We start from the raw sequence: 23,225 nt of genomic DNA, 5'->3' as shown, positions 1-23,225 counted from the left end.
GCACCTCAGTACTTGACCCATCAAGCCCACCTCAGCCTGTTCCACCATCCTCCTCCTCCCTGCCCAGGGCACATGAGGATGGCACCTGCAGAGGGACCTGGTGTCAGCCCCTCCATTCTCAGCTCTCTGATGGCATAGACAGGGTCCTTTGCCCCAGAGCCTGGCTCCTTGTGGCTGCCAGAAGAGCAAAAGGACAAGACATGGACAAGACGATCCAGGTGCTAATGAGAAGCCAAATGGGCAATGACACCCCTGTGCCCAGGGCAGTTGCCACAGGTCTGGTGGGAGGGGCCATATCAGAGGTGCCTTTCCCCAAAAGCCAGTGATGCTGACAGCCTGGGATCAGAGGTTCTGGTGGCTCATCTCAGCCCATGCTCCCAAAGCATGCTTTTGCAGAAGAGAAGGTCTTCCCTTAAAATCACTCTTGCTCCACTTTCTGCTCCTGGCACTGATGGTGGGAACTCCTGAGCACTGGAGTTCATTAGAGCCTCTCACAAGCTGATCTTCTGCAACACTGATAATTTAAATCAGCTTGTGGAAGAATCCATTGAAGGCAGAGCAGTGTGACTGGGGAGGACTGCACACCAGGGATGGGGCAAGGGACAGAAGGGGGAAGGAGCAAAGAGGGAAGATATCCTGTCACAGCAGCTAAGTCAGAGTGGTGGCCCAGTTTGCAGCCATGATCTCCCATGCATCCTATACTCAGCCCCTTCAGAGTGCCAGGCTCCCAGGCTGTATCTCTGCCCCTTGTTTATCTACATCAGCCAGGGATCTGGGACCTACCAAGGGCACAGAGTTACTATGGTAAATGGCAGTGAGGGCTCAGCCAAGCTGCAAGCTGTGGCTGGGACCAAGCAGGCTGGGAGTCCAGCGGGCAGTGAGGAGTCCCAAATCTGGGGAGGAACAACCAACCCTGGCCACTTACTGCGGATCTGCTTCTTGATCTCTTTGGAGGGGTCCAGCCAATTCTGAAACAAGGAGACGTAACATTAGGGAGGAGGTAAAGGGCCAAGTGCTGGGGAGGGAGCAACCTGCAGAGAGATACTGTCTCATGCTCACCTTCTGGCTGTCCGAGTCACAGAAAGTAAGGCCAAAGTAATCCTTTTCCAGAAGATTGAGGTGCTCACACACCATGTCAAAGAGGACTTGGCCTCGGGCATGCTTCTGCAGGAGAAACAGATAGGCAGGGGAGCAAGAGAGAAGCAGGGATAGGCCATAAGAAAATTTTATCCATGTTCCTTCAGATCAGGCAGGTCAAGGCAGCAGCCGCTGGGCCCAAGAAATCATCATCACGTTTCCCCAAGAGCCCCATTCATGTTTCTGGACCATGCCAGAGGAGGTAGGGAGCGCTGTCAGGGGAGGGCAGCCACACTGTGGCCCTCCCGGCTAAGGGCAGCATGGTCCCTCCAGGCCACTACTGGAAAACTGCAGAACTGCCTTCAAGAGCAGCCTTTTTTTCTCCGACAGAGCTCAGCCTAGTCCTCTTCTTCACCATGGCTGGTTCCTGGAATTGCCATCCCAAACATTAGCCCCTCAACACTCCATGCTCCTGGAGTTCCAGAGACCCTGCTCAGCCCTGCACACTCAGGCCATCTCTTGTCCACAGCCTGCAAACAGCATCACTATAGCACAGACCTGCCCGCACACAGTGAGTTGCAGGCCCCATGTCACCTCAGGAAATGGTGATAGCAAACCAGAGCGGGGTCCAGGTACATTTGGAGAGCCGAGACAAACATGCCCCAGAGCTCACAGTAAACGACAATGCCTGTAGGAGAAGATTCTTCCTGATGCTGTCCAACAGGATAGAGGAAAGGCAAAAAGAGCTTGAGCCAGGCCCCGTGATGGAGGTTGTCCTCATCATCTGGTCCTTAAAATTCTCCTGTGTATCTTCCATTCATTACTTGTGGCAGTGAGTCCCAGAGATCACTTATGGAGATGCAAGAATTACTTTTTTGACTCACCCACTTGTTTCTCCCATATTTACAGCCTCCTAGTCCATGTATTTTCAGACTAGGAGCTGCCAATCTCCCTTCTCTGAAGTATCCTATTTCACAAGTGCCTTTACCAAGCACCCTGCACACTGAGCTTCCGAGCATCACTCTCCCATTGAAATCTGTATGACTGCCTCAGAGGTCTCACTTCTAAGCTGCTCCTCATCTGGAAATCAGCAGATCCAGTCATTTCCGGATCTTCTTTTTCCTGCTGAACCAAGATTTGAAGACAGGGGTTGTACATACCACATGTGATGCATGTAGAGATCTCATATTGAATGGTTTCACTCTCTTTTTTGGCAGTTTTTTTTCCTCCAGAATTAAGCATTTTTTTGGCAGTTTTTTTCCTCCAGAATTAAGCATTAGCATCCCTGTTATGTAGGTAAGGCAAAAACTCTTTCCATCAGGCCCAAGGGAAAGAAAGAACTTCAGTAGAAGCCTTTCTTTTCAAAATAATTCCTTCTTCTCTCCCCAACACCCCAAATGACTTTTTTTACAGCGCAGAAGCTCCCTGTTAGTTGAATCAATCTCTATCCTTTGCATTGCAACAACAGAAAGCTTGGCTTTACTGTGAGTATAGCTCCACACATCCCAGTTTGCTGCCAATCTCATGCACTGGAAACAAAACCAGATGGGAAACAAAGCCCAACAGGAGTCAGGTCAGTCAGGAACCAGGACGGCTTTTCCTAACATCTCTGAGGAGTATTGTTCTGCTAACAAAGCAGCCTGCAATTCTACAATATGCATTTTGGTTTGCATGCAGGTTTTGCCAGACAAATACTAATGGGAGATTTGGGGGAAGGATGACAAAACCACGTGCTGTGTCAAGGCTTAGGGACATTGGCCGTTCTAGCCTTATGAGCTCATTTCAGTCACTATAGTGATGTGCTCCATTTATCGTTCAAGAGGGCTTTCATCTTTGCGACTGCTCATCTTTTCACAGTCAGTAAAGCTCTTTGTGACAAACCTCACTGTTAAAGTGACAGTTAGGGCTGCAGGAGCACTGAGATCAAAGGATCTGCTTCCAGTATGGTGATCCTGGGGCCAGACCCCCCRACTGCCAGCTGCCTTGAGGCACTCACTATTCCCATGCAGCCATGGAAAGCATACAGCCGTGCTTCTTATGTTCATTAATCTTATGCGGCTGAGACCTCTGAGAGCTGGGACCTGCATACAGATCTAGGTCTGCTCTGCACAGCCAGCTCCTGAGCCACTGCTGCTCCCACTGGAGAACAAAAATCCATTCACCTAGTCACCAATGGCAATTGCAAAGGTCTCCCTGACAAAGGCACAAGGATTTCTATTTAGAAAGAGTCTCAGCTTTTGCCTTTTTTTTGAAAAAGCCTAAAAGCCTCCTAACTGAAAAGAGCCCCCTCCCCACTAACAACATGACACAGGTCAGAGAGGTGCTGTCTTCCTGAGCCTGCAGGCAGGAGATAGCAACAAGTGCTGGGCAGAAATGGGCATTCCCAACAAACAGTCCTCTCATCCTAGCTCTCTCTCTCACCTTACCGGGGTCAGAGGATCCCTCCATCCTCTTTCAGCAGAAACTGGCCCAAAATCTAGCCTTGAATTAATCCTTGCTTTTCCAAGACCTGTTCTATGAGGGACATTGAGCTAAAAAAGTTGTCACCACACAGAGAGCAGTTGAGCACTGCGGCAAGCTCCTAGCATGAACAAGGCCACTGGAAAACACCATGGCAAGGTAGGTGCCAGAGTGGCTTCGCAATGCCATGGACGTGTTATGCGGGCAGCCAGCCTCCTTGCTCCCTGTCCCATGATGCCAGGGAAATTGGCTTGCTCATGCGAGTCCCTGCTCTGCTGCACATCCCCGCTAGACACTCACAACGCTACACAAATAGCAGGCAGCCCACGCACAGAGTGCCATGTGTCAGACCGTCTTGTGAAGCCCGCAGCACTCCATGAGGATGTGCCTATGGACACATGCATGTATATCATCCTCATTTATGCACAAATACACAAGCACACGAGCCTGCTGCTTCCAGATGCTGATGCACCTCAACCACACGGTCCCTGGCTAGCCAGTTTTATGGGAAGGGTCAGCCAGGATCGCAAGATGAAAACAGAGAGGATGGAGCGAGGTGCAGCTTGTAACACTGCCAAAATGCATGTGTATCTTTGTGCGTGTATGCACATAAACACGTCTGTGCCTGTCCCTGGCTGTGTGAGCTGAGTCGGTCTGTGTATGTTGGCCTCTTAGCATAAACACATGCACACACATCTTTTGCCTTGGCACACAGGACAGCAAACATGCTGTGCTCTTGGGGTGTCAGCAGATACACTGGCATACACAGACGTGTCATGCATATATTTTTAGGCAGAGCTCTATCCTCCACCTATTAAGCTCTCACTTTTTAGATGCTTTTTCTATAGCTAGTCTCTAGGCTGAAATTCCCTGCTAGGTTCTGTCTTTCCAGATTTTTTTCTTTTTTTGAAAAGTTCAATTTAAATGGCCATTTCTGTGGATGAAGCTTGCAAATGGAAAATAATTTTCTCTATATTAGATTAGAATTATTTCTCTATATAGAAAACTTTCTCTGGAGGAGCCCTGACAACTGAATACTGGCTGGAAGTCAGCATAACTCCTCTTGACCTGGGCTTGGAAGGGTCCCTGGGCCAAGACTTGGCTCCAACATATCCTGAAGCTTCTGCACAGAGCAATCCGAATGCATGCATGCAGGTGTGCAAGTGCACCTTTGGCACCCGTTCTCCTGCGAGCTTGCTCCTCCATAGCCCCAAAACCTTGCAACTGGAGCAAGGTGGCATAGGGCATGGCAGGGAAGCTCTGCCCAGCACCTCTCAGACCGCATTGATGCCTGAGCAGAGCAGGAACTATGTGCCCTATGAGGTAACCCAGCAGGGCTGCTGCAGCCGCAGCCAGATTGTCACACTGAGGAGCTTGAGGACTCTGCATTCTTCAGATGAGCCTGCCAAAGCCTCTTCATTGGCCCAAAGCACTGAGCCTCCCCAGTGATGCCCTGATGACGAAGCATGCCAAACAAGACAGCGGCCCTTGGCCCCCCAGAAGAGAAAAAATCGAGCATCCCTGAGGGTCCTAACCAAACCTGAGACTTACCTCCACTTCGCATTCATACTCAGAGGCATCGAGCAGGGTCACTCTGCAGAGGGCACTCTTGACTTTCTTGGTGATTTTCTGGGGTGATTTCTGGGTCTTGCTGGGTGTTGTTTTATCAGAGAGCCCATCCGTTTCGCTGTAATCTTTCTCCTCCGTTTCTGTGCTCTGGAAGGCAAGAGGCACACAGCATTTACCTTGCACCCACTGCCAGGATGGAGGCTGGGGGAAAGCCATGACGACAGGCAGGGAGACAAGGGCAGCCAAGCAGGGGCATGAGCTCCCAACAGCTGATGGCAGAAAACAACCCTCTCTTTCTGCCCCTCAGGGTCATGGGAAAGAGAGAAGGGCTATGGGTCCATCTTTCTGGGCTCTACCACATAGGCCACACAAGCATAGCCCCTACGGAGTCAAGACTAGAAGCTCTCTCCATAGCTGCTTGAAGCCAGGAATGCAGGAGACCAAGGAGCTGTGGTGACATGTCCACTTTGTGAGCACTCAGCATCACTGCCACATGCCAACGCAGGAAGGAAAAAGAGACTCTGCAGCCTGAAGAAGTCACCAGGCTATCTAGAGCGAAATCTGCCTTTAGCAGACTGTCTGGTTCAGAGAAGTGACTGAAAAAAGGACACTCATGAGCCTAGTGTCAATATAGCACCTGAGACCACGATGCTAAACTGTCTTATTCAGCAAGCAGGGACAAGAGTTCATTCCCTTCCCTTAACAGGATGGAGCTAAGTCTCCTCTGATTTGCTGGCTGCTCCAGTCTGGCAACGACAATCTTGGGGTAAAGCAGCTGTTCCCAGTTCTGCCAGAGACGGTTGGTTTCTGAGACATTCAGCTACTTGCTTCTTTTTCCTTCCCTGGGTTTTGATACCATGGCAGTGCCATTTCTAGTAGAATCAGGACATTAGCCTTTGGGCTCCTGCACTTTCTCATTTATCTTTCCTTCTGCTCACAAAGTGCAACCACTTTGTAAAGACTTGCCCAGTGAGCTGGGAGGTAGCCACGCTAAAGGAGCAGCTGGCAGAGCTTATCTGCAGCAACAGTCTTATGGGGCTAGTCTCTTGAAAGTGATCCTGGGGGCTACTGTAGGGCCTAAAGCACGGGACAGCACAGGACTCCCTGCAACAACTGCACAGGAGCAAGGATGTAGCAAAGGGGAGGCATCAGTGGCCAGAACCGTGGCATATCACCTCCATCTGCTGTATCCTGTAGGCTTCTTGCACATATGTACAGGCTGTATGTATAGACTCACAGCGCAGCAGGGCAAATTCTTGAGAAGGGGACCAGGCAGCTCCCCATACTCTGCTTGCAAGCACCATGGTTGGATAGCCCTGCTCCCCACTCCCTGGGAAGGGAGGGTGCATGTCATTCCCAAGGAAGAGGCTACAGAGTCAAAACACAGAGGATGGTGCTGCAGAAAGCTGTATCTTCACATGCAGGGCCTGGCACATAGTGGCCAGAGACCCACCTTATCTCTCTGCAGGCAGTTTTTTGTGGACTAATTTAGTGATGGAACCAGGTGACTGCCTGGGGACCAAACAATTCTCCTCACGATGGTCAATCAGACCCACAATCTTTCCCTCCTCTGTTGCACAGCTTTGTTGGTGCCTACTCACCAGCTCTGCATTTTGGGAGTCAGGCTGGGCCATAGGCTTCTCATTAGCCTCAGTCTCTCCACTGTTGGCCACAGGTCCAGGGCTGGCAGCCATGGCGGTGGGGCCAGGGGTGGCTGCCTCCAGCTGCTGCTGTGCGGCCTCCTCCTGTGCATTCTTCACATCCGAATCGGGGCCCGTCTCTGTCGTCATGACGGCTACTTAGTCTGCCCTGGCACAGGTATGAGAGAGAGAGACAGAGAAAATGAACTACCAGTCCAGCCTTCATCCCAGCCTCTTCTGAGCTTGAAGGACTAGTACACACAGGGATGAAAAATGCAAGCTATGAAGACAGAGGCTCTGGAGCCCTTTGCTGCATGCATGAACCCACTGGGGGTCCTTGGCTCATCCCTGCTGAACAGCACTGCTGGCCACCCGGCTCATGCTGCTTCTTCCCTGTGGCAGGCTGCTGCTCTGCAAAGGGCCAGCTGTAGGGACAAGGGACAGGTCTCCCCAGAGGGCTGCGGGAAGGATGCTCTGACTGAAATACCGAAAGCCTCTGATTCAGGTCAACAAGCAATGTGGGATGCCAGAATTTCATGCTCAGTTGAGCCAGAGAAGTAGAGCCCACGCAACGACCAAGCCTGAAAGCATATGCTCCCTGCCCACTGAGGCCAGTTTACAGCTGGCAGGCCCAGCACATCCCCATCCGGCATCACAGGGGCCCAGTAAGGTAGTGACTACAGCTACACCCAAAGAGGGGGATTAGCGGGTTGGAGCTCAAAGACAGCAGGACCCTCCTGCTCTCAGACTCCACACGCAGAGCTCCACTTCACCGACAGCCAGGATGGAAAACTATCCCTGCCCTGTGCCAGCACCCACTGAACCCCTCAGCCCCGGGGCACCAAGCTGCCCCCTCCACAACACCCAAGGGTGCACGCTGCCTGCGCTGGCTGAGGCTAATCCTCTGTACTTGGTGTAACGAAGGACCAGGGACTCTCCAGTTTTAAACATGGAGCTATCAAAACACTCGCATGCATGAGCCCTTTTGGGGCAGCACCCCAAACAGGGCCACTGCCTTTTGAACAGAATTATATTTAATTCAGAGACTCTGATGACCTAAAGGTCCCTGGGACAGGAAGGATACACAAAAGTGCCACTGAATAAACACAGCTATGGAGGGGAGTTGGGCATAGCAGTGCGAGCAGAGAGTAGGGCTCACCCCCAGTGCTCCACTCACCTACCCATAGCCCCATCACTGCCAGGCAGAAGAGAAGGCTTGGCCATGCCCAGCCTGTTCCTCATCACTGTGGTCTCTGGTACCTTTAGAATTTTTACAAATGGAGGAGATTTTCTGGGAGGAAATAACAGGCTGTGAGCCAGGTAAAAAGGCTGCATTATCACAGGAATTTGAAAGCACTGACAATTCTATATATTGCATCCAAGATGGTTTGTTTTTCCACTCTGGAATTCCGACTAGAGCAAGCGAGCTGGATTCTCACGGCCTCGCAGCCCAGACCCTGTGCGGCAGGCAGGGACAGCAAAAATCTGCCTCTACCGCCACTGCCTCTGCTAGAGCAATCTCACAAGAAGATGCAAAGATGCCAAAACAAGATGCCAAGGATGCACAAGATGCCAAAGCAAAACCACCAGCCAGGAGTAGGGAAGGGAGATGCAATTTCAGAGCTTACGAACCCTGGGTTGGGGTGCTCATTAAAAAATACATTTTTGAAACCTTTATGCTGTCCTTGTCCTCTGCACACATTCTGCCATTTGCATTACAGCATCATCTAACCATGCAAAAGCACTTGGCAGTTTTACCAAATGCAGCCAAGAGCAAATTAAGAGAGCAAACCTGCTGGTGCAGATGCCTCTAGCCAGGCCTTACCGTATGGAGTCAGAAGTGGACAAATGGAGGCACGAAGCCCTGTTTTTTTTTTTCTTCCTGCTAGTGCCACCAGTGTTCCTTAACTAGGGAAGTGGCCAGCACCACTGATGGCAAAACATGATGGTGGCAAGTGAGACAGCCCCTCTGCTCATCTCCTGCCCAAATTATCTGAGTGCACAGCTCAAAGCTGTGTTATTGATGGACACAGGATGCGCTCTGCCATGGCAATCATGAAGCTACATAGCCCACACGACATCACCGGCTCTTGGCACGTCCAGCCCTGCTGATCTGCAAGAGCAGCAGTGGGACTAGCAGGGGCTTGCTGGGAATGAGCCACCACACACAAGAGACATCAAGCACTCTCTGCACTTGTCACTCGTTGGTCACACAGGACTGTCACGCGCCTCCAGCTCCCTGCTGCTGGGCTCTTTGGGCCTTGTGCCAGCCCTGAGACATCAGCAGGCAGGAGTTGCAAAGTACATTTGCACTGAGCTATGGGCAGGAAGGATTCCCAAGTTCTCAATGGCTGGCCAGGGACGGGGGAGCACTTAGAGGGCTATCGCTGCTGCTGGAAGATGGAAGAGCTGGCTCAGCTGACAGCATGCTGCCCACAGTCACATCACCTACCTGTCCCACATCATAGCCACATGAACAGCATTGAACAAGTGCTTATAACAGCAAATTGGGGGAAAACCTGCACTTTGCAGCATCGGACCTTACATGGAATACTTCTGATGTTCATTTCTGAAATCACAACCCATGCCATCTGGCTGTTCAGGCCAGGAGCCTGCTTCTCCCAGGCCTCACCATCTCACAGGTTCACTTGCCAAGGAATAAGGGCTGTCGGTCAAACAACTCTAGGTTTTTACCTCAGCCACCAGTGGCACTTCCCCATAATAATGTAGAAGGGAGTGAGGTTCGCAGGGCAGCTCAGCATCAACATAGGGCCAAGCCTCCAAGGAGCTGCCTGCTCTGGGGCTGGACAAGTTGCATGGTGACATTACATCCTGCCAATGGCAGCCACCCCACAACTCCCAAGTGTTGTTCATCAGGTAGGAGAGAGGAAGAGCCTGGTCAGAACTGTGCCTCCGCTCCTCAGTCAGTCAGATATAGACTACTACTTCTTTACTAAGATTTCTCTGTCAGCTTCGAGCCACTGATTCTACCATCCAACTCAACCTGTGTGCACGGCTCTTCAGCAGCAGAGGTGCAAGGAAATGCCTCATGTAGTCCAAGGCTGCTTCTGAGCTTGCTTGCTCTGAACCATGCCCAAATGCCATGATGTGGCACACACCAGCCTGAATTCAGACACAATCTGGGCTAGAAGAGCAGAGCAGGAGTGGGAGTATGAATGCTACAAATGGAGTTGTTGCAACAACAGGGCCAGGAAGTGAGAAGGAAAGGGGCTCAGCAAGGGCCTGAACTTTAGAGAGACATGGGCAGGCTGCAGACCGGGAGAAAGGACACAGGCAGAGCCAGGCAGGAGAGGACCCCCAGGGAAGCCACAGGAACATGCCTGCATGTCAGGCATGAGGACAGCAAGAGCAGTACATCTCACACTTCGTGTCCCACCTCTGCCTTCAGGTGTCCTCAGCACAAAGGTAAGATCTGAAGTCACACTCAGAAAAACTGTAAAATTTGGTCCTGAATCCTCTCTTCAAATGGAAGCAAATTCAAGGAAAATGACTCCCAGAGCTCATCTTCTTGGAACCACACAGCAGCTCAAACACCTCATTTTCTGTCAAATAAAGCTTCGCAAGACCTCAGCAACGGCATCTCCTCCATGACAGTACCTTCCCACAGCATGCACATGCAGAAATGCCCTGCCTAAAGAGGCCATCAATGCTTTCCCACCCCTCCTCTGCCTCTCCAGCTACCCCCATGTATCATGCTTATTTTAGCTCAGAAGCCTGGCCTTATTCTCCTCTCCAAATGTCCCTGCACCTAACGTCAAACACAGATAGGTTCAATAATAGCCTGGCTCCTGAGAGAACAGCCTTTAAAATGGAGACACATAGAGATATGGAGGAGATTACTGACCTCCCAGCAGAGGGATTTTATTCAAACAAGATGACGTGGTTTCTCATCCCCTTCCTGCTTTGGATGATTGGTGTAGCCACCCTCTGGCATCACCCCCACGGCAGCAAAGGACAAGCTGTTCTCCAGCGCTCCAGGTGCTCGCTCCCTGGACAGGCAGGATGACCTGCCACTGTCTTTTGAGGAACATGAATTCCATCTCTCTTATAACAGATCAGGCAAGGGTCATGAGAAGATTTTGAACATCATCAGTGTTTTTTTCCACTGAGGAAACAGGATGAAGGATTGCTATTTTCCAGCTTTAAATTGAAACAGTTACACTATCCTCACTCAAATCTGTGTGTATATCATTTCAAAAAAATTCAGTTTTGATCTGTGTGTGCATTTTCTAATTAACATGAATTTTCTAAATGAAAATAATCACTTTGAACCAAAAAACACACTGAATTTTTCCACTTGAAGTTTCAAATTTTTTTCTAAGCCCCTTTTCCCTGCAAAACAGAACACTGATTGCCTAGGAGACCTTACAGATGTGACTGGATGGGTATTTTTTCAAATATGGGAGACTAGGACTTCATTGCAGTTCTTCCAGCTAGCCTACCTTAGCAGGTTAAGCTCTGATTCAAATCCTCCAGTGATGGGAAACGAGTTTGTTCCAGACTTGCATGCCGGGGCACCAAGTCAAGCAGGAATTCAACAGCGCTCCCAGCCAGGGCCACACAGCAGGAAGCTTGCAAGGTGCAAAAGCTGCAGGAGCAACTGCCCCAAGGCTGGTGGTGCATCCCCGCATGCACATCTCCAAAGACATGCAGCGCTTCTCCCCATCCCTGCATAGAGCCTTCCATCCCTCTGCATCAGCCGGCCATCACCAGCCACCCACAAAGGCAGCCTGAAGCAGTGCAACTGGAAAAGAAGGCCACGGGCAAGGACCAGTGGAGACAGATTACAGAATCTCCTTGCTAAACCTCCCCCTGCCCAGGGGCGTATGCAGGGGGGAATCCCAGTAGGAAAGGATGGAGGAAAGGTAGAAATACTTGCAGGAAGGGGAATCTTTGGCAGGTCCCTCTGCTCCAAGCCCCTTTCCCACACACTCTTAGGCCTCGTCCCCTTGTCCAGATCCAAGCCTGGAGACCGGCTCCCTCGTCATAGGAAGTTGCTGGCACCTGCAGAATGGGATGACGTTCACCTCCAGCACAAGGGAAGAAACTCCCCCTTCTCCAATCCCCCACTGCTACAGGAGCCATCTCCCATCACAGATAGGAGACTCCCTTTCTGTACTATTCCCCTTCAGCCCCCATCACCTTGCCCAGCCACCCATGTGGCCTCCAAAATCCCAGCCCTCTCTCCTCCCCTTTCTCCTTCCTGCTGCCTCTCCCGTCATCATTCATAAATCACGAGCGTCTGGCTTTTATCAGCTCCCTCCAAGCCCGGCTCAGCCCCTCTGCTCCTCAGCAGCTCTGCAATACAAGCCACAGAGTCTGGTTTGCTAGGGATGCAAAACTCAGTTTGGGAGCTCTGGTCCAGAGGCACGGTCACATACCACACAGCAGGATCATCTCTGCTCTCTGCACATCAACCCTCACAGCAGCAGCACCACTTGCTCAGAGCCATACTGAAGCCAGAGATAGGGTTTGGGGCTCTGGAAAACCACCACAGCTAGTATGTCTGTTCCCACAATTCAAAACTCTCTAACGATTTCCTAAAGCTTTTCTAAGACAACTCCAGCAGCAGCATCTGGAGATTCATGGAGATTCACTGTTTCCTCTGCATGTGGGGCTGTGCTGGGTTTCACCAGCCTGAATCAGAACGGTCTCCAGGCTGCTGCTCTGCAGCAGAGCTGGGCCCCAGGACAGTCCCTGCCACGCCTGGGATCACTCCAGCCCTTCCTGGGACTCTCTTACATGCCCTGGCAGAGTATAGCAAGCCTGGGAGAGCTGGAACATGACAGGCACTGATGCAAAAAGGTAGGAATGGTAAGGAAGCCTCCCCGTACCTCAAAATGAAGGTTTCCTCTTCCAGACCCTCCCCTCTACCACACCTCAGCTAGTGTAGCAGCACTGGAAAGGGAAGGCACTGGTCCCAGTTGTAGCAGGCTAGTGGAGCTGCAAACGTTGGAAACCCAGCACTAAGGAGAAGGGGAAGGCAAGACACCTGCTTAGGCTGCAAGGCGGGCAGCAATGGAGCTGGCAGCCTGCAGCCCAGGTGGCATGGTGCTCACCCCCAGCTGATGCTCACAGATGCACATTGGCCCTGCTGCCGCTGTAGATAGCACAAGCAGTGGCAAGCACAGCAAGGGCCCTGCACTGGCACGGCCACAAGGGCTGCATTCAGCACCCAGAGTGATGTTTGTGCCACATCCAAAAGGCAACAGCACCAGAGAAAGCCCAAGGGCTCGCTTTCTATCCTCCTCCTCTTCCTGCCCACAGCTGAGCTGAGGCAGCCACAGGTCATGGGACCACTCACAGCAGCTTGAGAAGACGTTTTATTTGCACTCGGACCCATCTGAGAGGAGCAGCCCTTTGCATAAGCTCAGCCCCTGGCCATCTGAGGATCACCAATGGGAGAAGGCCTTCGAGGCAACGTTAATGCCACTGCACAGACCACTCCGTCAAGCTTGGTGGAGCTCAGGGATACCACAGGACCCAGGATCCACCCTAGGCATGGGGCTTCAACCCACAGCAAGGGTTATTACTCCATGTGCTAGGGGCACCTTCAAAATTCAGTTACAGAGCTGAGGGTAGGTTGCACAGGCTACTTCAGTCCCTTCCCCCTGCAACATTAGGACATGGATTCCCACTACACCATCACCTATCTACCTTCCTCACGCTTCCTGCCCCACTCCACACAGATGAGCAGCACTTACGCTTCAGGTTTATTGGTAACAAGTGATGCCAGCCCTGTTTTCCCCTCAAGAAATTTGACTGGTCCGTTTCCTCAGGGAAATGGAGCACCCAGGAACTTCAGAACAGAAGGTGTTTATTACCAGAGCTCTCTGTGACTTAAGCAGGAATTATCCTCATTTTAAAGATGGAAAACCCACTTCAAGATAGCAAGAACCTGGTTGCGTAGAGCACTTAGCATTACACAGCACTTTTCAAATGCAAGACTCGACTCCTGCAATCTTATCTTGTAGGTGAGCTCCGGACCTCTGCACAGTAGATGCCCGATGCAGGGAGCAATGGGAGCAAGAAAGGACACAGATGCCAGCAAGCTGCAAAGGCACAGCTTAAGTGATGCTTTTGCCATCACAAACTGCTAGAACAACTTTAGGCCACAACTTCAAATAAACCAATTGAGGCCAGTGGAAACACTGTTCCAAATCATTCTATATGTTTCTAAAAATTATCTACAACAAGAGAAAGGAGAAGATTCAATTCTTCATGGCTGATAGTCCTACCACGTGACTGTCTCATTTCTCTCTCTGATTCCTAGCCTTATTCATTACATATTCCACTCTTTAGTGAAGCTGGTGGCCAGAGAGGCTCCCTCAGTAGCTGGGCCTGACCTACCCAGAGCTAATGCAGCCTGGAGACTACACGCGGCAGGAATATGGCCAGAAAGAGCAAGTTCTGTCTGACCATCTGAAGGCTGGCTCCTGATTTCCATTTCAAAAGGAGACGAAAGCCAATTTGCGCAGACAAAGTTAACTCCAGTATTTCCTCCTGGTTCTTTTGAGAAGCAAAATCTTGACCCGAAGCCATCCCCCACACAGCATGCTCCTGCATGGGACCCTGACACCAGTTATGAGTAGGGCTGGATCTTCTGGGTTCACTGCTCCAAGGGAAAAGTGTCACTGATGACAAGAAGCAGGTTGCCACAATCTCTGCAGACCAGCACTCAGCAGTGCTGCAACAGGGATGACTCACAGGCTTTTCCAGTAGGTTCCACTGTCAAGCACCTCTGGGACCGCAGATCCTCCTTCAAGACAGGAATATGCTATTCTGGGTACTAAATCTTCTGCCTCTTCCAGTTCTCTAAAATCAACATCTCTCTAACTCCTCAACCAGTCTCTCTCTCCATGGTCCAGCTGCTGTTTACTTGCAAAGTCCTTCCCAGCACTACCTCAGTTGGTTCCAGTCTCCACTCTCCCATACTTTGCTCCAGGCTCTCTCAGCAGTCCCCACCTCTCCTAGCCTCTCTCTTCTGCTTTCAAGCTCTTGTGCTGAGGCAAACAGCATCCTGGGCCTCAGCTGGTGAAACCTGAAGGATATGGGGATCTTGTTCCCGATCTCTTCTCTACTCAAGGCCACAATAGCTTGCAGAAGTGCTCGCTGAATGACTCCTCAGCAGGATGCAGAATGCCAAGAACAAATGGGATTTGGCCTCCAGCAAGTCACCTGTGATTTCAGATTTCTCAGAGCTTACACCACTCAACCAACTACAGTTCTTGACTAAATCAAGATCCCAGATGAACGACTCATCAATACAGAGGAATTGTTCTCACCACCATCCCACAGAGGACTTTGCCCCCTTCAAGGGGACAGAACAGCTATTTCCCCAAATATTATGCTCAGAAATGCCTGGCTCACTTCCACTGAAACCTGACAAAAAAAATCAGCCAGGCAAATTTCAGGTCAAATGGCTGGAACCTGTCAGAGCTCTAAGCCACTGAAAACAGACACATCAAAAAAGCAACTATTAAGGAAGCCTTAAAAAGACTATAGGCAGACCTGCTTGAAATACCTATAAACTCTTCCTGTATCTTCCTCACTGCTTTTCTTTTCCAGAGTGTTTTCCTCTTCACCCCCTTCAAGCTGGTGTCAGGATTCACAGGTTTCCCCAGACACTCTGCCCCCACACTTCCCCCAGCAGATTCTCAGCTCTGCAGCAGCGTAGCTGTTTCCCTCCCAAAGCCTTTCCTTCCCTGCCTCCCCACAACAGCATTTTACCCAAGCCTGCTTGCTGCTTCTACCACCACTCAGTCCTCACTGCCTTTGTTTTTAAGGGCAATTCTTCACTTTGCTGAGCTTTCCCCTTTGCTCTTAGGCTCTTCTTTCTTCCCCACACTCTCCTCTGAGGATGCCTGCCCATTCCCTAGTTGAGGTAGGAGGTTCCCCCCACTATTTCAGAAGCACCACAAACACACACACGCACACACACATATCCCTCCCTGCAAAGTTGGGAAAGTCTACTGAAGATCTGAACTTGCCAGTCCAAAACATGAGAAAAAGTGGGTTATTTTCTCCTCAGGTCCTGCAGGCCTCCACAAGGTCTAGTGCAATAGTGGTGCTTAGAGCTGTGCAAACACCAAATGGTGCCTTTTTCCCTTGCCATCACATGTGGCAGCTTCCAAGGGCCCCAGTTGCTCCTGCTGGCAAAGCTTACTAGCCCCATTGTGGGATAGACCACTGTGGCTGCAATCAGGACATGTCCTGACCATGACGCAGCTACCACAACGTTGAGCAGAGTTGGCAGAGTGCCCCTCAGATGAACATGTGGATGAACAGTGGCTACAAGAGACCACGCAGAGGGTCAAGCTGCTTTCCAAATCTCTCTGAAACAACCTACAACTTCCCAGAGCCAGGGGATAGCCCTCCAAGAAGCACCAATGAGTTTGCAAGGCCACCCCAGCACTCAGCACTGTTATGCTGATCTGCAGGCAGGCCACAGTCTTGGGACAGGGGCTGAGCTAAGAGAGGACAGGCAGAGCAAGGAACAGAGGCAGCATGCAGCATTGCCTTGTAGCCATCCTAGAAACACCAGTGAGGAACACTGAGCTAAAAACATGCTCAACCACCCCAGCTGAAAGTCCAAGAAATCCTCCAGAGAAGTATAAAAGGAGAATGACGAAAGAGGTCTTCAGGCCCCTGGCACAGGCACCAAACTGTCTCACAGTTCCCATTCCCTGGCACTGGGGATAGTGCAACACTTGTAAATACCACAAGTCCCATTTGACACAAGTTCCACATTCTGCACCACAGCAGGCTGCTGAAAGAGTTGTGTCTACAGGAAACAAGCCCTCTCTCAGCCCACAGCTCTGCTGAGGACCTTGCAGCAAGGCCAAAAAAGTAAAAACCTGCCCTGCTCGTGGCGGGGCAGGGGGTGGGAGGCAAAAATGTAAGGTGTCCCTGGCTCCAGGAGACTGGATATAGCTCCTCCTTATGCAGGGCTGGCAAGAAGCAGAAGGCAGAGAGCAGAACACTGGTGCCCAGAAGGAAAATTGCCCATCATCTCCCCCAAAACCCAAGCTCTAGGACCTGCATCACACACAGGCTAATGCTCCACTGTGCTGGGCCAGATGCCGCAACTGCCTATAGGGAGACAGACAGGACCACCCAATCCCCCCAAACCCCTCCAGGCAGCCTGCTCTGCCAGAAAGTATCCCATACATTTGCCCTCTCCACAGCCGGACAGTTCCTACCTTGGTGAAAGCTCCCAGGCCCCATGTCTAAAGCGTGGCTCTCCTCCGCCAGACTGCTGCTGCATGTACAAGGCACTGCTTTCTGCAGAGCAGCCTCTTCTTTAACTTGAACACCCCCGCACATTGATTGATGCGTACTGCAGCCGCAGCGGAGCTGGGAACTGGGCTCCCTTCCCGCTCCACTGCGCTGGGCTCTCTGCATGGCCCCCTCCAGCCAAGCACCCCATCTTGTGCCACAGGAGCTTTTGCAAGCCAGCTCTCGCCTCGCAGGGAGCACTGCACCCAAATCGCATCCCCCCTGCATGGAAGGGATCCCTTTGTGTGGAAGATCATTTCAGCCCATTTCGCCTCCCTCCCAGCGCTCAGTCTCTGTTGCCTGCAAACGTCTGACTCATCCTGGGTCAGGCAGCAGAGAATAGGCGCAGCCTGCAATCTTTCCCCGAATCCTTCCTTGCTGCATACACCAGCAGGGAAGAAGCTTTGCTCCTCAGCCTCAGCACTGGCTTTTCAGCAAGGAGCTGAATCCATTATCCATTTTCATCCCAAATTTATCTGGCACCTCTCTGCCTAACCTAGATTCCTTAAACAGGTCCCAAGGCAGAACACACTGAGCTGACTCTGAAACACGCAGTCCAAATAGCCCAGTTGTACTAGCTGAACACGCATCAGTGGTGAGACATATTGACAGTGAGAGCTGAATACAAGCTCTTTTATTAAAACTATCCATGCTGAAGTGTGGTCCTCACGGAGCAGAGCATGACACCCAGCCTACCTCTACTTAAAGGATGCTCCTTATGCCCCCTTGGCATGTGGGAGGAACAACAACTCAGAGTAAACACCAGGGCTGGTTGCTTCACAAGTCTCTAAGTAGGTATAGAGTAAGTGGTACCCCAATAATACAGCAGCACAAAGTGTCCAAGAGAGTATTTGTAACACACAGCACTAAGTGCTGAGGGCAGAACACAGCAGGCTGTAACACTGCCAGAGCAGAGGGACGGATGCTGCCTGCAGCAAGCAGTGGGAAAATCCAGAGCACAGGCAGTGCTGCTGCAGGACAGCAGAGGTGCTAGCCCAGCATCTGCCCACTGGGCAGCCATCAGGTGAGTGGGCATTGCGGAGCAGCAGCCAAGGATACACCGGCCCTACAGTGCTCACCCCTCCATAGGCAACGGGCTGCTCCAAAATCACCGCGCAGGTCCCACTCCAAAGGCAGTCACCTCTCAGTCACAGCTCCTCCAAGTGTCACTTTTTTGCTCTTATGTCCTTCCAGCCCTGGGGCTGCCCGTGGTTTGGCAGGACCAGTGTGGTGGATGGGCAGTCTGAGAGCAGGGATGGAATAATATTTTCGCTGAACCCAAAGGAGCCAGCCACATAACCGGCAAGGAAAAGCAGTGCTTAAGTAGTACCCATCAGTTAGGACAAGTGCTGGTGAAAGCTTCAAACCACTTCGAGACAACAGAAATCCTATTTAAAAAAAGAAAAAAAAAGTAATTGAAAAGCAGTCTGTAGATGAGCTGCCAGCAGACTCCCTGTCCTTAGGGTGCTGGCACCCATTGATATGGTCCACTCAAGCAGAGCATGACTGAGAAGTTTGCAGAGAGAGAAAACCCCACCCAGCCCTGAACTGCCTGGTTGCTCACCAATTTGAGCTCCCCAAACGCTCCTCACTGCTTTGTGTCCAATGCTAACAACTCACCAGGCATCAGGACCATGTGCTCCCCTTCCTGCAAATTTCAGCCCTAAGGAAACAAACAGGAGACAGGTCTGAGAGCCCCTGAGCCAGGCAGAGGCTGACAGCATATTGGAGAGAAGTACAATGGTAAAGATCACCACCACCACCACGAGCAGTTTTTTGTAGCTTTCTGAAGGGACAAGGAAAGCACTGAATACTTCGGAGGGGCTAAAAAGGCATGGACAACACTTCCAGTCTACAGTGAACCCCTTACCTAAGGCAGTACAGTCCTATACGGATACCAAGACAAACATAACTCCATGGTGCACAGATGTGGATCTCTGTGTTACATAGAGCATGCAATATGCAGGCCTTTTAGCTCTCCTCCAAAAAAGGCTAGTGAGAACGGAGCTAATTTCTACTGTGAATGCTCTGTATGACAGAGTTTGCCTCTTTGTTTTCTTATCAGGAGAGCAACGTGGCTCTGCAATCTGCAGCAATTACCCAACACTGCCTGCTGAGATTTTCATAACCTCTGGCTCACAGGCTGGGCCCTGCTCACCTGTAGAGCGAGCACAGAGCAAACGCCCTTCGGAGCCCTGCTTAGTCATCAGGATTTCCGGCACAGCTGGCAGCGTGGCAGCTCAGCAGCACAGCAAGTGCCATTTCACAGCCCGTCAGCAAATGTCCGGCTCCTGTTATCCCCAGCTGGCGAGCGTCGTGCTGAATCGAGGCACCATTCAGCCCAGCCTGGCGCGCGCAGTGCTGACAGGCAATGATTTCAACCTTGTGCAGGGACTCCTGTGCACTGTCATCAGCGGAAGACAGCGAGGACAATAGTGACTTTCCACCCAAAACATGTCATGCCACCCAGGGGATCCAGCCATGAGCACATGAGGATCCTGGCTGACGGAAATGTAGAAACCTGGGAAGGGGGAGGGCCACCCTTGCCACACACAGTTAGGACATCTCCAAATGAAGCCACAGAAAGAGCTCCAGAAGTTTGTACGCCAGATGGACTACCACAGGCCAGGGTTAAAGTTCCTGCAAAAAGCTCTGGGATTTTAGTGACCTGAAAGTGGAAAGAGAATGGTTACAGACAGCTATAAACTGGAGAAGGGCTCAGCAGGAAATACAGTCTACCAAGTCTTCTCCGCAAAACCAACAAAACACATAGGGACAGAGCATAGTCCAAGTTCCAATCCTACAAATAGTGAGTTCTCTTCTTCCAAAATCCATGCTCACCCTTTTGAGCTCTAATTTAACACCCTGATCTCAGCAGAAGAGTTCTCACAGGTTTAACCGGCATACAGATTAGGCTCACAGCTGTCCCAAGCTCCAGCTACAAAGGTAGAGAAGCCAGACAGGCACAAACATCCACAGCTCTTGTGGGACAGGCACTGCTATGTACACATGGGGATCACAGGTCAGATGGCACCAGAAATGAGTAGCCCAAGAAATGAATAGCATTTTCAGCCTTGAACACCATCTCATCCTTACCCCCTCCTCTGCCAGTGCAGAGGCTGCAGACCATCAACACTCAGCAACATTGCTTCTGCAGTAAGAGGCTTGCAAGGGGACCAGAGATGCTCCTTCTCTCCAGGACAGCATCATCCCAAGTGTCTCTCTCATCCCACTGAATGCAGGTAGGACATGCCAGACAAGCCTCCTTCCTTTGTCCTTCAGGAAGGTAGACACACATCAGACCTTTACTCCACAGTCACTGCCTGCAGCTGCCATCCGCAATACCTCCTAGAGAAGACTCTCTAGAGGCAGCCTAGTTTTTCCCTAGTTGTGTCAGTGGGCTGATACAAGTGATTTCTTTTTCCTGCAAATCTTGCAGGATGGAGCTCTCGCTACCGACTGGACAGCTCTATTCACAAGGGAGCTCTCCCACAGCAATCAAATCCGATGTTACCCATATCCTTGCACTGCAGAACAACTGCAGAACTACCTGAGTTGTTAACAGGAGCATCTGGTGGTAGTTCTCAAGGGCTAGACACCATGCAGTACCCTGTCTGTCTGCCAGTCCTCCCAGGAAAGAGTGCCTGCTCACTGACTCAATGAGGCCTTTGCAAGGAGCCCTGAGGAAATCTGCCACCTTGCAGGTCCCAAACATGGAAAAATGTGGAGAAAAATGATGCACAAAGGAAATGAGTTCCTTGATGATCACAGCCAAAGTTCTCTTACAGCCCCAGGGCCCTAGTACCTGGCCATGACTTCAGAACCTCCCTATAATAGATGTGGGACCAGGGGAAAAAAAAGGAGCTGAAGGGACATACAGACAGGAAGAGAAGATATAGAAAGCAGAGGAAAGAATCAAAAAAGGTCTGAAAGAGGAAACAAAATACAGCTGTGAAAATGAGGAAAAAAGGCAGAATTTAAGGCAGACAAAGGCGCTGAGTCTATAACCCCAGCTCAAATTGGATGCGACTCATGATGGGAAAGACCTAATTTATTATGTTGTGCATAACCCCCATGCCATGGCTCAGTCAAACTCACCCGCACATCAGGACTGCTGTGCAGAGAATAAGGGAGCTTGCAGTTGCTACTTCTACGCAACACTATGCCCACTGCCCATGTCTTTGCATCCTCAGAAGAATCAAATAGGTCTGGGGCAGGCAAGCAAGTCAGTCAACCAATAGCCATTAGACATACCATCTGATCATCCCTTAACCACATGAAACATCCTCCTGTTGGCCTTCTGGGGCAGCCTGGAAAAAAAACTAACAGAAATGATCTTACTTCAGTGCCTGGCAAGAAACAGTGAACCCAACCCAAGACAGGAAAGGGTATGGGATTCTCAGGGTGTCTGCCTGGAAGGGACCAGTTGGGCCCACAGTCCAGCAGCCCAGAACACTGACAGCGATGGAGACATAAGCCAGGAGCAGGCACCAAACAGCTGCTGCCTCTCTCCGCCTTAAACACAGGGACCAGATTACTGTATTCAGCTGGACACTCAAGACTAGCAGTAAGACACTCCAAAACCTGGACCTTACAGAAAGACAGAACTCCTTAAATGCCCTACAATGGTGAGGAGTGGACCAGGGGAAAGGACCAGCTCTAGTCGTATGCTACGTAGAAGGCAAAGCCCTTGCTAGCCTGCCTTCATAAGACTCCTCTTCTTCGTCCCCAAAAACTGTAACTAGTTAGACCTGAGAGGTTGTACAAGGCATACAAGAGACTTCAAGAGCATCAGAGTTTGAACTGGGTCCTACTGGTCACCTTGGCATCAGTGCCTATGCTGCTCACAAATCAAGGAGTTTCAGGCACAACTACAAAGTGGTGGGCTTCCAAACTGGACACATTTGCAAGGAGCTCTGTCACACCTATATCTCAGCTAGCACAGCACGCCCATCAATGTTCAAGGACAGCCAGCATTGCACAAGTTCAGGCCTCCCATTCAGAGGCAGAGCTCTACAGCACAAGCCCTCAAAGAAGAGGAGGAGGTAGCTGTCTCCAGGGGAGCCTCCATACCCCTACTCCAAACCATGTTTGGGGAATACAGCAAAGGGGAACCATACTCCCAAGACATGGCCACAATAGCCCACAAGAGGAAAGCTCCTTCTCTCCTAGGGTTGGCATCAAGCTCGCTGAAGGAGAGGATGACCGAGGCTTGCTATTTGCCCTTGTGGGCAGGACATCACAAGCTCTGGGAGGGTGAATGCAAGCAAAGCACAAGATATAGGCAGAAACATGCCTCTTACTGGACAAGCAGCTGGGCCAGAAAATGGATACGACTGGGATTTTTACACCTTTCAGTGTCAAACATCTAAATATCTGCATTGAAGTTGCAAAAGGGAGAGAGATAGTAGAGATCTGGGATGGAAATGAGACACCAAAAGAACAGATCTGGACAACAGGGCAGCTGGAGGATAGGCCTCTGGGGTGGCAGAGAGGCTGGGGAGTGGAGGCTGTGCTGAGTACTAGCGGAGGGGCAGGAAGGGAGCCCAGCTCCAACTGCCTCCACTGCCTTGACAGCCTGTTAGACCCATCACACGTGAACTGGGATCTGAGAAAGGCTGAGCCTTTTCCAAGGGCAGGACTGCCCAACTTCTCAGCTGTTACTCACAAGAGGAACAGGGAGTGTGACTTTTTCAAATAGTAAACAGAAAAGAAAAAAACCTACTTTAGCAGGTTTGCTTCCATCCAGACAGGACATGCCTACTGAAGGAGGCTCAAAGGCCTTCATCAACACCATCCCTGCGGCACTCCCCAAGTGATATGGACCACAAGGTTGGGATAGCCCCAAAGAGTTTTACCACCATTAATCCCCAGGACTGCTGCTGGGAGAGGCAGGAGCAGTGGGAGAAATGAGTTCCCCCCGGGCCAATGCATGAGGCCTGTTCTTGAGAACTGCCCCTGCCAGGATGGGTACAGCAGAATGTGCAAGCACTACCATGTTCACCACAGCAACACATAGGCACTTTAGGACTGCTATTGAACCAGTCCTGCCAGTCACTACATGCCAGTCTCCAGGACTATTATCAGGTTTTTGGCTTAGGCTTTTTTGTTGTTGTTGCAAACTCATCTGTTTAACCATCCCCAAAAAAGAATCATAAACAGCATAGCCATAAGCATCAC

At 50.9% G+C, this 23,225-nt stretch overlaps 1 protein-coding gene across 11 annotated transcripts in view; it reads right to left on the bottom strand.

Moving 5' to 3' along the window:
- EPB41L1 (erythrocyte membrane protein band 4.1 like 1) overlaps window positions 1-23,225 on the bottom strand; it is a 106,481-nt gene that overhangs the window by 31,805 nt on the left and 51,451 nt on the right. For 7 of the 11 annotated variants that reach the window (XM_085302592.1, XM_085302601.1, XM_085302591.1 and 4 more), the window contains 4 exons: window positions 6,708-6,915; window positions 5,089-5,253; window positions 1,060-1,164; window positions 926-968 (listed from right to left, as the gene is read on the bottom strand). In XM_085302592.1, the coding sequence (XP_085158718.1) occupies window positions 926-968; window positions 1,060-1,164; window positions 5,089-5,253; window positions 6,708-6,896 (502 nt within the window). In that variant the 5' untranslated portion in view covers window positions 6,897-6,915. Of the gene's footprint in view, window positions 1-925; window positions 969-1,059; window positions 1,165-5,088; window positions 5,254-6,707; window positions 6,916-11,646; window positions 11,772-18,124; window positions 18,434-18,665; window positions 18,709-23,225 lie in introns of those variants that run through there. The other 4 variants (XM_085302597.1, XM_085302596.1, XM_085302595.1 and 1 more) reach the window with 3 other exon arrangements.

Source organism: Rhea americana, unplaced genomic scaffold, assembly GCF_003343005.1.
Source record: "Rhea americana isolate MKP2758 unplaced genomic scaffold, rheAme1 scaffold_190, whole genome shotgun sequence".
Classification (NCBI taxonomy): Eukaryota; Metazoa; Chordata; class Aves; order Rheiformes; family Rheidae; genus Rhea; species Rhea americana.
The sequence above is the reverse complement of the archived record's forward strand: the minus strand, read 5'-3'. Positions and strand labels throughout refer to the sequence as shown.